General features: G+C 40.3%; 1 protein-coding gene across 3 annotated transcripts in view; it reads right to left on the bottom strand.

Annotated features, from left to right (window-relative positions):
* BNIP2 (BCL2 interacting protein 2) overlaps positions 1–10,745 on the bottom strand; it is a 46,525-nt gene extending 35,780 nt beyond the window's left edge. For 2 of the 3 annotated variants that reach the window (XM_060755798.2, XM_060755799.2), the window contains exons 1-2: positions 10,581–10,745; positions 2,286–2,411 (exon numbers count right to left, since the gene is read on the bottom strand). In XM_060755798.2, coding sequence (XP_060611781.2) covers positions 2,286–2,335 — 50 coding nt within the window. In that variant the 5' untranslated portion in view covers positions 2,336–2,411; positions 10,581–10,745. The remainder of the gene's footprint in view (positions 1–2,285; positions 2,412–10,580) is intronic. The other variant, XM_060755800.2, reaches the window with a different exon arrangement.
* Positions 10,746–17,114: the final 6,369 nt, after the last annotated feature.

Here is a 17,114-nt window from a genome sequence, read left to right as displayed (position 1 = left end):
CAGGACAATCATGTTCAAAGCACCCCCAACAGATGGCCATCCAGCCTCTGTTTATTTCTCTTCTTCTTCTTCTTCTTCTCTATTATTGTTATTACATGTATTATTTTACTCTATTACTACTGTTATTATTACATTTATTATTTTACTATCTTTATTATTGGAAGGATCCATAAGCACATTTACCTTGAAGGTTAGAATAATGGTTTAATCAGAGTTGGACAGTCTTATCTTAAACTAGCCGTCCCCTGCCACGTGTTGCTGTGGCCCAGTCTGTGTATGTGATTTTGGGTGTGTGTGTGTGTGTGTGTATATATATATATATATTGTTTTGCACATGCGTTGTAATGTATTTTTTATTTTTTTGGCTTTTAAAGTCCCTTCCGCTGTGTCTTCCACTGTTTTGAGGAGTGATGATCACTCGTTGGTCTGATCGCTGTATTGTGTCCAAATTTGGTTTAAATTCATCCAGTGGTTTTTGAGTTATGTTAATCCCACAAACAAATATTACATTTTTATTTATATAGATTACGGTTTTATGTAAACGTTCAAAAACATTTGACTTACTGATGCCTCAATTAATGTCAATATAATACTACTAATATTAATACAATATTATAATTATGTATTTAATATTACATGTAATATTAGTAATAATATTACAATATAATGGTATAGTACAATATTGTAATATATAATACTGAAAATGTACTATGCTAATAATATAATATTGTATGTATATATCTCTTGTAAGCCGCTCTGAGTCCCCTTCGGTGTGAGAAGGGCGGCATATAAATGTTATAAATAAATACGTTTTATTGGTATCTATTTTTATTTTGAAACTAGCCATCCCCTGCCATGCGTTGCTGTGGCCCAGTCTAGTGATCTGGAAAATAAAGTAATTATTTTGGTTTCTAATATATGTAATTTCTTTCTGCTTGTGGGTAAACAGTATTTCTTGCTGCTTCTTTGTCAGTGTTGATGTGGAGATTGTCTGATTTGCCCACTCTGGAACATGCAACATAGAATTGTCCTTCTTTAGGGGTCCCTTTAAATACATGATACTATATCTCTGTGTGTGCATGAATCATATCTATCTATCTCTATCTATGGCTGGATGGCTGTTTGTTGGGAGGGCTTTGATTACGTTTTCTTGCCCTGGTGAAGGGAGTTGGACTGGAAGGCCTTAAGTATGGGAGTTCTGTGTGGGAAGTTTGCCCCAATTCTGTCATTGGTGGGGTTCAGCATGCTCTTTGATTGTAGGTGAACTATAAATCCCGGTAACTACAACTCTCAAATGTTAAGGTCTATTTCCACCAAACTCCATCTGTGTTCATATTTGGGCATATTGCATATTCATGCCAAGTTTGGTCTAGATTTTTTTGATTGTAACATGCACAGATATCTATAACAACAATTGCAAAAACTGTAGATTGCCAATCACAATTTCTATATTCTAAGAATTTCTACATTGAATGTAATTTCATAAACAACATCAGAAACAGTGACACATGGTTTATCAATATTTCGAAATATTGTCGAAATATTGATAAACCATGTGTCACTGTTTCTAGATTTTTTTGAGTCAACAGTGCTCTCTGGATGTAGGTGAACTACAACTCCAAAACTCAAGGTCAATGCCCACCAAACCCTTCTAATGTTTTCTGTTGGTCATGGGAGTCCTGTGTGCCAAGTTTGGTTCAATTCAATCGTTGGTGGAGTTCAGAATGTTCTTTGATTATAGGTGAACTATAAAACCCAGCAACTACAACTCCCAAATGACAAAATCATAATTTTTTGAGTGATGGTCAATCTTTGTGTTGTGAGATGTTTTGTTGCCAAATTTGGTGTGATTTCATTCATTGGTTCTTTTGTTTTTAAGGTACTCATTATGCACAGAGCATTTATATATATATATAGATTGTACTATGCTCATAATATAATATATTGTTTGTATATGTGTGTATGTATTTATGTGTGTGTGTATATATATATGTGTGTGTGAGTGTGTGTGTGTATATATATATCTTGTAAGCTGCTCTGAGTCCCCTTCGGGGTGAGAAGGGCAGCATATAAATGTTGTAAACAAACAAACAAATAAATTTTATAGGTATCTATTTTTATTTTGAAATGTACCAGTAGCTGCTGCTTTTCCCAGTTTTTTTGTGTGGTAAAATTAGGTGTCTCGGCTTATATTCGGATCATCTTATACTCTAGTATATACAATATGTAATATTCTGACAAGCATGTTTTACAGCAAATCACACCTTGCCATAGCTAGTCTTTACCTTGGAAAATCTTCATCTTGCCACTCCTCCTTCAGCTCAACTCCTTCCATCCTAAGCGTCGCCTCAAAAGCTGAGGCTGCTTCTGACTGATCCAGATTTCCTCCTTTTCGTGTTAGATGTGAAGAACTGCAAAACATAAGTGTGTTTGAATAGAAGTTTTTTTTTCTTCTCAGCACTACTCATGAACCAAAAACATCTTGCTGGGAAGTCATGAGTTACACATGGAGAGATGGGCCAAACTAACAAAATGAAGTTCAACGGTGACAAATGCAAAAGACTCCACTTTGGCAGGAAAAACGAAATGCAAAAATACAGAATGGGGGACGATGAGGCCTGGCTTGATTCTATGATTCTATGATGCTGGGTCCCTGGTTGCCATTCTCTGCTTTGGCCCTCAGTGAAGCTCAATGTTTTGCCTCAGACAGTAAAACGTCTTGCAAGTTCTCCATCAGGACTACTTTCACACTGGAATCTAGGAAACCATGCTGAAGATTTCACAATTTCTCCACTCCACCCAACCCAACATACCACAAGACAGTGATTTAAACATAGATGATGGATAAGATTTTGGCTCCGTGCCTCACAACATAACCCAAGGCGCTATAATCTTGGCACAGCTCATCCTTCTTGCTCAACCAGACAGGCATTTCAGAGCCTCCAGGAACATAAAAACACAGAACTATGGCAAAGAGACAGGGAAAATTAAGTCAATTGTGTGATGGGTTTCCTGCTGAGCATTGCATTGCATTCAGCCTTTACATACAGATTGCAAAAGTGTTGATATTTCAAGAAAGGCTCAGAATAATGTCACGTCGTCCGGATCCATCAGTCAGGAGACTGATGGATCCGGACGGATTCCTGAGGAATCTTGGGGCACTTCCTGTTGACGACCTGGTCGATCGCTATAACATACAATAATATACAATAACAACACAATGCCACTTCATAACACGATTAAAATATCAGCACTATACACATTAAAACATTATCATCACAGTTAAAAGAGCCAAATCGTCCGACACCATCATAATCCCATTCATCATCCTCCTTTCATGTGGGCAAAGAATTAAATCAGTTGTCAAATGCCGCATTCCACAACCAGGTCTTTGTTAGTTTCCTGAACGTCATGAGGGAGGGGGCAGTTCTGATCTCTAATGGCAGGGAGTCCCAAAGTCGAGGGGCCACCATCGAGAAGGCCCTGTCCCTCGTCCCCACCAGCCGTGCTTGTGCAGGCGGTGGGACCAAGAGCAGGGCCCCTCCAGACGATCTTAGTGGTCTTGATGGTTCGTAGGGGAGAATAAGTTCGGAGAGGTAAACAGGGCCGGAGTCGTTTAGGGCTTTATAGGTTAACACCAGCACTTTGAATTGTGCTCGGAAGCTAATCGGCAGCCAGTGGAGTTCGAGTAACAGTGGAGTGGACAAGACAGAGGTCCTCCTGGTCGATCGTAAACTGGATTGGGGTATAGGGTGGCAACTTGTGCTGGACGGGGTTGCACTCCCCCTGAAGTCACAGGTCTGCAGTCTGGGTGTCCTCCTGAATTCATCACTTACGTTTGAAGCTCAAGCATTGGCAGTGGCCGGGAGGGCTTTTGCACAATTAAGACTCGTGCACCAGTTGCGACCATACCTCATGAAGTCGGATCTGGCCAGGGTGGTCCATGCCTTAGCCACCTCCAGACTGGATTACTGTAATGCACTCTACGTGGGGCTGCCCTTGAAAACAGCCCGGAAATTTCAATTGGTACAACGGGCGGCAGCCAGGTTACTAACTGGTGCTTCTTACAGAGAGCGGTCAACCCTCCTGTTTAAGGAGCTCCACTGCCTGCTATTCATTTTCCAGTCCCAATTCAAGGTGCAGGTTTTTACCTACAAAGCCCTGAACGGTTTGGGACCGCGTATCTGCTTGACCACATTTCTGTGTACGAACCCACACAATCTCTTCAATCATTCATTAATGTTTTTTCAAATTATAATCTGGCCCTCCAACAGATTAAGGGACTGTGACCTGGTCCTCTGTTTAAAAAGTTTGAGGACCCCTGTTCTATATGCAAAGTATTAATTATTCTATCTGATGGCTGTTTTCAAAATGAGCGCAATTTCCCTTTCTTATTAACTTCCAAGATTCTCCCTGCCCCCATGCCTGAAAAGCAAAAAACTGTCTGTTTTTCCAGGACACCAGCTTTCCATGCAACATCCGTTACTGCAAGTCACGCTTCTGCAACCCCTTCCTTCCTCTGCAAAGCAAACACAAAGGCCTTTCAATACATCCAGGGCGTCAGCAGCACAGTTACTTTGAATCCTAGGATATTGCCTATGCTGTAGCAAGCAAAACAGGGGCCACAGCAACTGTGGAAGGTTGAGCTTACAAGGGTTTTGAGAAGGACATTTATAAATTATTGAGGCAACATTAATATGAAGGGACTTAGGAAACTGCATTCTACTAGCTCTCCAAATATTAGTCAAGACTGCTTTTGCTTAGCATCCAAAATTATATGAGAATGTGTGCATTTAGAGTGCCATGTATTTACTTAAGAAACTACAAAGACTTACTGTTTTACTAGCCCTCAAAACAGTACAGTAATTTGCATGAAGTAAAATCGGTACAACATTCACATACAGGGTTCATGTTTATTCATGTTTTCTCTCTTTATCATGTTCATTTGTTTTGCATATATATCTCAGTGTGTCGTCTGTGCACATTCAGAAGAAGACCTACAAGCCACTCTAAACACCTTCGCAGAAGCATACGAGACGCTCGGCCTGTCACTGAACATCGAGAAAACCAAAGTCTTCTTCCAGCAGTCACCAGCCAATCCCTCTCCAATGCCAGATACAGCTTAATGTTGTATTTCCGTTACCTTGGCAGCCACCTCTCCACCAAAGTCAACATTGACACCGAAATACAACACTGCCTGAGCTCTGCGAGTGCAGCATTTTTCCGAATGAAGCAGAGAGTGTTTGAGAACCGAGACATCAGTAGGGAAACCAATGTGCTTGTTTATAAAGCTATTGTCCTCCCAAACCTGCTATATGCCTGCGAAACGTGGACAGTCTACAGACGTCACATGAAACTTCTGGAACGATTCCATCAGTAATGCCTCCGGAAAATCCTGCAAATCTCTTGGGAAGACAAGCGGACAAATGTCAGCCTGCTGGAAGAAGCAAAGACCACCAGCATTGAAGCGATGGTCCTCCGCCATCAACTCCTCTGGACCAGCCACGTTGTCCAGATGCCTGACCACTGTCTCCCAAAGCAGTTGCTCTATTCCGAACTCAAGAATGGAAAACGGAATGTTGGCGGGCAGGAGAAGAGATTTAAAGATGGGCTCAAAGCCAACCTTAAAAATTCTGGCATAGACACTGAGAACTGGGAAGCCCTGGCCCTTGAGCGCTCCAGCTGGAGGTCAGCTGTGACCAGCAGTGCTGCAGAATTTAAAGAGGCACGAATGGAGGGCTTTCAACGTGCCAAGAGGAAGGCGCGTCAAGCCAACCCCGACCAGGACCGCCTTCCACCTGGAAACCAATGCCCTCACTGTGGGTGACAATGCAGATCAAGAATAGGGCTCCATAGACACCTACGGACCCACCCTGGAAGAAAATCCTACTCGGACAACGAGGGATCACGTAAGTATCTCAGTGTGTACATCTATCACATCTCTCTTCAGACAGGAATATGCTTTTTCATTCTTAGTAAATCACCATGTTCAACAGGGATAAATCTCTACATACAAAGTCTACATCACCCCAATGTCTGCTGATCATTCTTGAAACTGATCTTGTCACCTCATCAAAATACCCACAAGTTTTGCATTTGGGGTGCTATTCACACACAACCCACTCATTCATAGCCATTAAAATCCACACTTTTGGCACGACAATCCATGCAAATGATGTGAATTTGAGTCTATAAAAGCTTACGTTACCAACTGCCTTCTCTCAAAGGTGTTGGAAAGCCTCTTTGAATGTAATATGACAGTAAAACCCAATTTAAGACACATAAAGAAAAAGCAAAGGGCAGGGAAAATGTAATACTATATCCAGTATAAAAAGGTAAAGGTTTCCTCTGACATTAAGGCCAATCATGTCCGATTCTGGGTGGGTGTTCATCTCCATTTCTAAGAAAAGAGGGCACATTAAAAGAAAGAGTTGTTGAGACACTACAGGCACATATGCTGTTGACACATCAAAGTTAAAGGGAAGAGGAACTGGGAAAGGAAAGACAACTACACATGGAACACTGCTTCACTAGCTAAAGAGACATCAAATCATACAGTCAACAGCTGACAAGCAGCGGAAGGCAACAAGGACCAGTTCCCCTATGAGAAGGGAAGAAAGAGAACGAAAGAGATAAAATCATAATGAAGTACGTAGTTTAGGAGTGATACCTATTGATCTACTCACATTTGCGTGTTTTCAAACTACTAGGTTTATTCCATAGCATTATATAATGTATTGTTATGTTGTTGTTTTATTGAGGGCCTTGGCCTTTGTCAGCCGCATCGAGTCCTTCGGGAGATGTTAGCGGGGTACAAATAAAGTTAATAATAATAATAATAGGTTTGCAAAAGCTGGGTGTAATAGCAGGAGCTCACGCTCCCCGGATTCGAAGCACCAACCTTTCGGTCAGCAAGTTCAGCAGCTCAGCGGTTTAATCCGCTGTGCCACCAGGGGCTCCTATATGTCCAGTATTCAAAGACTGCAATCCTACATTCTAAAGATTCCTGCAAAATCTTTCAAGACTTTATTTCCTTTTGTGTGTTTGTGGATTATATTTTAAGTGCCATAATATTCCTTTTCTGACTACTAATATCTTAAAATCCTGTATTCCTTTTACCAGGAGAAAGAGACCCACTTCTGTCTCAACATATTCAAACTTTGCATTTTTATTCATGAAAGATGTTCCCAGGCCCATGCTGAATTATGTTGTTGTTTTTTTATTATTGAAATTGTGTATAAGCGATGTAAATCTCAATAACATTTAAAATACTTGGGAGAAGCACATTACTACTACTACTACTACAAATTAGTTTTAGTATGAAAACTGTGTATACGCATAGCAGCTGTCAACAACATTTAAAGTATTTGAAACAGCACATTATTATTATTATTATTATTATTTATATAAATAAAAATGTAATGTTTGTTTGTGGGATTAACAGAACTCAAAAACCACTTGGGGGAATTGACACCAAATTTGGACACAAGACACCTAACAACCCAATGTATGTCCTTCACTCAAAATAAATGATTTTGTCATTTGGGAGTTGTAGTTGCTGGCATTTATAGTTCACCTACAGTCAAAGAGCATTCCGAACCCCACTAACGATGAAATTTAACCAAACTTGGCACACAGGGCTCCCATGACCAACAGAAAATACTGGAAGGGTTTGGTGGGCACCGTCCTTTGGTTTGGGAGTTGTAGTTCACCTACATCCAGAGATCACTGTGGACTCAAACAATGATAGATCTGGGCCAAACTCGACACGAATACTCAATATGCCCAAATGTGAACACTGCTGGAGTTTGGGGAAAATAGAATCTTGACATTCGGGAGTTGTAGTTGCTGGGATTTATATTTCACCTACAATCACAGAGCATTCTGAACCCCACCAACAATAGAATTGGGCCAAACCTTCCACACAGAACCCCCATGTGGGCCACAGCAACGCGTGGCAGGGGACGGCTAGTTAATAATAAAAGGATTGTTTCTGTTTAAACTATGAACCTATGGGTTTCCAAGGGAATAGGCATGTCAAAGGATAATGACATAATTACATGCTTTATCTGGCAAACACTCTCTTGCATTGCATTTAAGAAGTCATAATAAAACGTATTTAGTCTTCAAGGTGCCATTTGCTAATCTGAGGACAGATAAGCAGAGCTCCCAACATATGGCATTGAAAACTGCTCAAGATATAGTATAATTCTTGACTATTAAATAGCACTCTCGTGCGCATATTAAAACACCTTAAATGTTATCTCTGGGTGAACTCATTTGGGTGTGGACTTCTAAAGAAAAGGCCGGGAGGGGCAGAAATGCAAACATGTCAGACAAGGAATGCCGCCTCAATTGTAGTCATTAGACAAACAAAACTTTGGCTGTGATGACATCCCTCTGAAAAGATGAGTTGAAAACAAGTCTTGAGATTAGAAAGAAAAACCTTTATCGCTGTGCAAACAATAGCAAAGCAATAAGGCAGAAGGAGAGGCTTGATATTATTCTCTTCTTGGTCACCTGGGTGCATCTACACCAGGCCTGGGCCAACTATGGGCTCCAGGTGTTTTGGACTTCAATTCCCACAATTCCTAACAGCCGGGTTGACTCAGGCCTGATCTACATTGCAGAATGAATGCAGTTTTACACTATGTGAACTGCCATGGCTCCATGCTGTGCAATCATAGAATTCATAGTTTGGTGAGGCACCGGAAATCTCCAGCAAAAGAACATGTAAAGCTAAAACTCCTTATTATTCCATAGCATTGAAGCATGGCAGTTAAAGTGGTGGCAAACCACATCAATTGTACAGTGCAGATGCACCCTCGGTCTCTTCAGGAAAATCGTGGCAAGAAAAGCCTGTCACAGAATCAAAGAGTTGGAAGAGACCTCATGGGCCATCCAGTCCAACCCCATTCTGCCAAGAAGCAGGAATATTGCATTCAAATCACCCCTGACAGATGGCCATCCAGCCTCTGTTTAAAAGCCTCCAAAGAAGGAGCCTCCACCACACTCCGGGGCAGAGAGTTCCACTGCTGAACGGCTCTCACAGTCAGGAAGTTCTTCCTCATGTTCAGATAGAATTATTATTATTATTATTATTATGTTTATTGACATCCTGCTTTTTCTCTCCATAAAGAGACTCAAAGCGGCTAACATTAAAAGCATTACAATTTAAAACATACAAGCATACAATATAATAGTAATAACAAATAATAATAACCAATATATGATTATGATGTTTTATTTATATCCCACTTTTTTATTTATTTACTTATTATATATTTCTAGATCTGGGGAAGTAATGCTCCCCATGCTCTATTCTGCTCTGGTTAGACCACACCTGGAATATTGTGTCCAATTCTGGGCACCACAATTCAAGAGAGATATTGACTCTAAGCTGGAATGTGTCCAGAGGAGGGCGACTAAAATGATCAAGGGTCTGGAGAACAAGCCCTAGGAGGAGCGGCTTAAGGAGCTGGGCATGTTTAGCCTGAAGAAGAGAAGGCTGAGAGGAGATACGATAGCCATGTATAAATATGTGAGAGAAAGCCACAGGGAGGAGGGAGCAAGCTTGTTTTCTGCTTCCTTGGAGACTAGGACGCAATGGAACAATGGCTTCAAACTACAAGAGAGGAGATTCCATCTGAACATGAGGAAGAACTTCCTGACTGTGAGAGCCGTTCAGCAGTGGAACTCTCTGCCCCGGAGTGTGGTGGAGGCTCCTTCTTTGGAGGCTTTGAAACAGAGGCTGGGTGGCCATCTGTCAGGGGTGATTTGAATGCAATGTTCCTGCTTCTTGGTAGAATGGGGTTGGACTGGATAATGGCCCAGGAGGTCTCCTCCAACTCTTTGATTCTATGATTCTATAAGTACAAGTTACTAAAATGATCAAGGGTCTGGAGAACAAGCCCTATGAGGAGTGGCTTAAGGAGCTGGGCATGTTTAGCCTGAAGAAGAGAAGGCTGAGAGGTGATATGATAGGACGCGGAACAATGGCTTCAAACTACATGAAAGGAGATTCCATCTGAACATGAGGAAGAACTTCCTGACTGTGAGAGCCGTTCAGCAGTGGAACTCTCTGCCCCGGAGTGTGGTGGAGGCTCCTTCTTTGGAAGCTTTGAAACAGAGGCTGGATGGCCATCTCTCAGGGGTGATTTGAATGCAATATTCCTGCTTCTTGGCAGAATAGGGTTGGACTGGATAAAGGTCCATGAGGTCTCTTCCAACTCTTGGATTCTATGATTCTAAGAAACTGAAAGTGGCTAATTTTAAAAGCACTGCATTATTATTATTATTATTATTATTATTATTATAAATAATTATTTTGTTGTATTTATCCCTCGCTTTTTTCTCCATAAGGCAGGCTCTGGGACAGGGTGTCTGTCACAATGACTGACAGGCCTCAAAGGATGCCAATTGTATGCAAGGCCATTTGGAAGCCTTCTCTTCGACTACAAAACCACCCACAGCCCTGCGAGGTGGGCCTCTTCGGAGGCGGTTCCTTCCCCTTGGGCCCAAGGCAGGCCTCTGATTCCCCTTTGAGGCCCACATCCCATAATATGCCCCTTTATACTCACCCAAAAGGGAGGAGGGGGGAAAAAAAACCCGAGAGAGGGCGTCCCTTCAGCCCCTCCACAACACCCTCAACCGGCCATTTTGTAAGAGCTACGACCTCGCCCCGGAAACAGTCTCCACCAAACAGGAAGCCGATAGAGACCACCGACGAAGAACAACAGAAACCGCTACTTCTGCACATGCGCAGTGGTTGGCTGGAGACGGCGGAGCACACTGCGCACGCGCCAAGGAGGTCTCCTCTCTCGGTTGGGAAAGGTTTCTCCGCGACTCGCTGAGCTCAAGAGTGCGCATGCGTATAGAGGGGACAGTCTATAAATGATTCAGTGGGCGGGGTGCATGCAAATGAAGGGGCGGGGAAATGCAAAACGAGTCCTGCTTTGGAGTCCAGAATGGGTTTCTTGGAGGAAGAACCTTGTGTACATTTTATTTCTTTTGCATAATTATAATAATTTTTTGCAACATAATAATATATAGAAATAATGACATTGTAATGTAATAGTACTATTATATTATATATAATATTCATGTCGTTGTATAATATATTCTATATATTATATAATATAATACTATTATATATGATATTAATGTCATTATATAATATAATCTATATATTATATAATATAATACTATTATATTATATATAATATTCATGTCGTTATATAATATATTCTATATATTATATAATATAATACTATTATATATTCTATATATTATATATAATATATTCTATATATAATATAATATAATACTATTATATATGATATTAATGTCTATATCATATATTCTATATATTCTATAATATAATAGTATTATATTATATATAATATTCATGTTGTTGTATAATATATTCTATATATTCTATAATATAATAGTATTATATATGATATTAATGTCATTATATAATATATTCTATATATTATATAATATAATACTATTATATTATATATAATATTCATGTCGTTATATCATATATTCTATATATTATATAATATAATACTATTATATTATATATATTAATGTCGTTATATCATATATTCTATATATTATATAATATAATAGTATTATATTATATATAGGAGCCCCTGGTGGCGCAGTGGGTTAAAGCACTGAGCTGCTGAGCTTGTTGATCGAAAGGTCGCAGGTTCGATTCCGGGGAGCGGCGTGAGCTTCCGCTGTCAGCCCTAGCTTCTGCCAACCTAGCAGTTCGAAAACATGCAAATGTGAGTAGATCAATAGGTACCGCTCCGGCGGGAAGGTAACGGCGCTCCATGCAGTCATGCTGGCCACATGACCTTGGAGGTGTCTACGGACAACGCTGGCTCTTCGGCTTAGAAATGGAGATGAGCACCACACCCCAGAGTCAGACATGACTGGACTTAATGTCAGGGGACTACCTTTATCTTTACTATATTATATATAATATTCATGTCATTGTATAATATATTCTATATATTATATAATATAATAGTATTATATATGATATTAATGATTATATAATATATTCTATATATTATATAATATAATACTATTATATTATATATAATATTCATGTCATTATATCATATATTCTATATATTATATAATATAATACTATTATATATGATATTAATGTCGTTATATCATATATTCTATATATTATATAATATAATACTATTATATATGATATTAATGTCGTTATATCATATATTCTATATATGATATAATATAATAGTATTATATTATATATAATATTCATGTCGTTGTATAATATATTCTGTATACTACAACTTGTGATCTTGTAATGTAATAACACTATTATATTATATATAATATTAATGTTATATAATATATTTTATATACAACTTATGATATTGTAATGTAATAATACTATTATATTATATATAATACTAGCTGCCCCCTGCCAGGCGTTGCTGTGGCCCAGTCTGTTGATCTGGAAAATAAAAGGAATGAGAAAGTGTTGGTTTCTAATATATGTAATTTCTTTATGCTTGTGGGTAAAGAGTATTTCTTGTTGTTTCTTTGTCAGTGTTGTGGTTTGCCCACCCTGGAACATGCAACATATCACTGTCCTTCTTTAAGGGTCCCTTTCAAATCTATGATACTATATCTGTGTGAATCATATCATATCATATCTATCTATCTATCTATCTATCTATCTGTGGAGCCCCCGGTGGCACAGTGGGTTAAAGCACTGAGCTGCCGAGCTTGTTGATCGAAAGGTCGCAGGTTCGATTCCGGGGAGCGGCGTGAGCTTCTGCTGTCAGCTCTAGCTTCTGCCAACCTAGCAGTTCGAAAACATGCAAATGTGAGTAGATCAATAGGTACCACTCTGGTGGGAAGGTAACGGCGCTCCATGCAGTCATGCCAGCCACATGACCTTGGAGGTGTCTACGGACAACGCTGGCTCTTCGGCTTAGAAATGGAGATGAGCACCACACCCCAGAGTCAGACATGACTGGACTTAATGTCAGGGGACTACCTTTACCTTTACTATCTATCTATCTGTCTATCGATCTCTATGGCTGGATGGCTCTTTGTCAGGAGGACTTTGTTTACGTGTTCTTACCCTGATGAAGAGAGTTGGATTGGATGGCCTTAAGTATTTTCTGTTGGTCATGGGGGTTCTGTGTGGGAAGTTTGCCCCGATTCTGTTGTTCGTGGGGTTCAAAATGCCCTTTGATTGTAGGTGAACTGTGAATCCCAGTGACTACAACTCCCAAATGTCAACTCCAAAAACTCAAGGTCAATGTCCACCAGACCTTCCCAGTATTTTCTCTTGGTCATGAGAATTCTGCGTGCCAAGCTTGATTCAATTCCATCATTGGTGTTCAGAAGACTATTTGATTTTAGGTGAACTATAAATCCCAGCAACTCCAGCATTACCAAATGACAAAAATCAATCACCCCCAACCCCACCAGTATTCAAATTTGGGCATATCGGGTATTTGTGCCAAATTTGGTCCAGTGACTGAAAATACATCCTGCATATCAGATATTTATATTATGATTCATAACAATAGCAAAACTACAGTTATGAAGTAGCAACGAAAATAATGTTATAGTTGGGGGTCACCACAACATGAGGAACTGTACTAAGGGGTCGCGGCATTAAGAAGGTTGAGAACCACTACTCTAGATCATAGAATCACAGAATCAAAAAGTTGGAAGAGATCTCCTGGGCCATCCAGTCCAACCCCATTCTGCCAAGAAGCAGGAATATTGCATTCAAATCACCCCTGACAGATGGCCATCCAGCCTCTGTTTCAAAGCTTCCAAAGAAGGAGCCTCCACCACACTCCGGGGCAGAGAGTTCCACTGCTGAACGGCTCTCACAGTCAGGAAGTTCCTCATGTTCAGATGGAATCTCCTCTCTTGTAGTTTGAAGCCATTGTTCCGCGTCCTAGTCTCCAAGGAAGCAGAAAACAAGCTTGCTCCCTCCTCCTCCCTGTGGCTTCCTCTCACATATTTATACATGGCTATCATGTCTCCTCTCAGCCTTCTCTTTTTCAGGCTAAACATGCCCAGCTCCTTAAGCCACTCCTCATAGGGCTTGTTCTCCAGACCCTTGATCATTTTAGTCGCCCTCCTCTGGACACATTCCAGATTATTAAATATGGTTTTCTGTGGATGAGCAGATGGTGACTTCTGGATGGCATGTGTTTTGTATCGGATACTAGAGCTGATGTTGTCTATCCAATGCAAATTTTCTGAATCAGCATGCCAAATAACCAAACCGAATCTAAAGTTGGCCAAAAACTGATTTGTAACCCTTTTAGCACTAATGTTGGAGAGTGGACCCTGGTCAAAGTGGCCCCTGGTCAAAAAAAAAAGTTTGGGAACCACATATTCAAAAGGATATACATTTCCCCCCCCCCCCCCCCCGCCCCCGGTGGTGCAGTGGGTTAAAGCACTGAGCTGCTGAGCTTGTTGATCGAAAGGTCGCAGGTTCAATTCCGGGGAGCGGCGTGAGCTTTCGCTGTCAGCCCTAGCTTCTGCCAACCTAGCAGTTCGAAAACATGCAAATGTGAGTAGATGAATAGGTACCGCTCCGGCGGGAAGGTAACAGCGCTCCATGCAGTCATGCCGGCCACATGACCTTGGAGGTGTCTATGGACAACGCTGGCTCTTCGGCTTAGAAATGGAGATGAGCACCACACCCCAGAGTCAGACATGGCTGGACTTAATGTCAGGGGACTACCTTTACCTTTACCTACATTTGTCCCATTTTTCTGCTTTTGTGCAGCTTTTCTGTTTTGCCACAGGGTGGCAGCCAATCACTGAATATGGAGACTATCAAGAGAAAAAGATTTCAATACAAAGTAGGTAGCAAGTAAAATAATACATTCAAAAAAGTGATATATTTTCCCAGCATCTGGCCATGATATATATATATATTTAATGAGCGGATATATAAAGTGGGGTTATAGCCACAAAAAGCTTGTGCTAAAATAAAGCACTCTTAAAGTCTTTCTCCCCTTCTCTTCCTCCTTTTAACATTCCTAAATATTGTTTATTTGTTGTTGGATATTTTGATTCATAGCAAACATCTCACAGCGTCTTTGGGGTTGAGAGAGCGCGACTTGGTTGGGGTTTCATGGCCAAGCAGGGATTCGGTCCCCAGACCCATCCACACTGTAGATTTAATGCACTTTAGCACCACTTGAACTGGCAGAATTCTACAGTCCTGGGACTTGTGCACTTTCATATCATGCAGCTCAATTGCACTGAATTGCATTATATCATGGCATGGGCTCCTATAATGCAGGTCAGTGCAGTTAAATTGCATTATACGAGCCTACAGTTCAGTGCAGTTCAATGCTGTTAAACTGCATGATATGGCAGTGTAGGCTCCTATAATGCTGTTGAATGCAGTTAAACTCCATTATATGGCAGTGTAGGCTCATATCATGCTGTTGAATGCAGTTAATCTGAACTATATGACAGTGTAGGCTCATATAATGCTGTTGAATGCAGTTGCACATATGGCAGTAGGCTCATATAATGCTGTTGAATGCAGTTAAACTGCATTGTATCGCAGTATAGGCTCACAATGCAGTTAAACCACATTATATGGCAGTGTAGACTCATATAATGCAGTTAATCTGAATTATATGGCGGTGTAGGCTCATATCATGCTGTTGAATGCATTTAATCTGAATTATATGGCAGTGTAGGCTCATATAATGCTGTTGAATGCAGTTGCACATATGGCAGTAGGCTCATATCATGCTGTTGAATGCAGTTAAACTGCATTATATGGCAGTATAGGCTCACATAATGCAGTTAAACCACATAATATGGCAGTGTAGGCTCATATAATGCTGTTGAATGCTATTAACTGCATTATATGGCAGTGTAGGCTCATATAATGCTGTTGAATGCAGTTAATCTGCATTATATGGCAGTGTAGGCTCATATAATGCTGTTGAATGCAGTTAATCTGCATTATATGGCAGTGTAGGCTCATATAATGCTGTTGAATGCAGTTAATCTGCATTATATGGCAGTGTAGGCTCATATAATGCTGTTGAATGCAGTTAATCTGCATTATATGGCAGTGTAGGCTCATATCATGCTGTTGAATGCCGTTAAACTGCATTATATGGCAGTGTAGGCTCATATCATGCTGTTGAATGCAGTTAATCTGCATTATATGGCAGTGTAGGCTCATATAATGCTGTTGAATGCAGTTAATCTGCATTATATGGCAGTGTAGGCTCATATCATGCTGTTGAATGCCGTTAAACTGCATTATATGGCAGTGTAGGCTCATATAATGCTGTTGAATGCAGTTGCACATATGGCAGTGTAGGCTCATATCATGCTGTTGAATGCAGTTAATCTGCATTATATGGCAGTGTAGGCTCATATGCAGTTAAACTGCATTATATGGCAGTGTAGGTTCATATAATGCTGTTAAATGCAATTGCACATATGGCAGTAGGCTCATATGCTGTTGAATGCAGTTAAATGACATTATATGGCAGTGTAGGCTCATATCATGCTGTTGAATGCAGTTAATCTGCATTATATGGCAGTGTAGGCTCATATGCAGTTAAACTGCATTATATGGCAGTGTAGGTTCATATAATGCTGTTAAATGCAATTGCACATATGGCAGTAGGCTCATATGCTGTTGAATGCAGTTAATCCGAATTATATGGCAGTGTAGGCTCATATAATGCTGTTGAATGCAGTTAATCTGAATTATATGGCAGTGTAGGCTCATATAATGCAGTTAATCAGAATTATATGGCAGTGTAGGCTCATATAATGCTGTTGAATGCAGTTGCACATATGGCAGTGTAGGCTCATGTAATTCTGTTGAATGCAGTTAATCTGCATTATATGGCAGTGTAGTCTCATATAATGCAGTTACTCTACATTATATGGCAGCGTAGGCTCATATAATGCTGTTGAATGCAGTTAATCTGCATTATATGGCAGTGTAGGCTCATATAATGCAGTTAATCTGCATTATATGGCAGTGTAGGCTTATATAATGCAGTTAAACTGCATTATATGGCAGTATAGGC

The sequence above is a fragment of the Anolis sagrei genome, chromosome 9 (genome assembly GCF_037176765.1).
Source record: "Anolis sagrei isolate rAnoSag1 chromosome 9, rAnoSag1.mat, whole genome shotgun sequence".
Classification (NCBI taxonomy): Eukaryota; Metazoa; Chordata; class Lepidosauria; order Squamata; family Dactyloidae; genus Anolis; species Anolis sagrei.
This window is presented reverse-complemented; position numbering and strand designations above follow the sequence as displayed.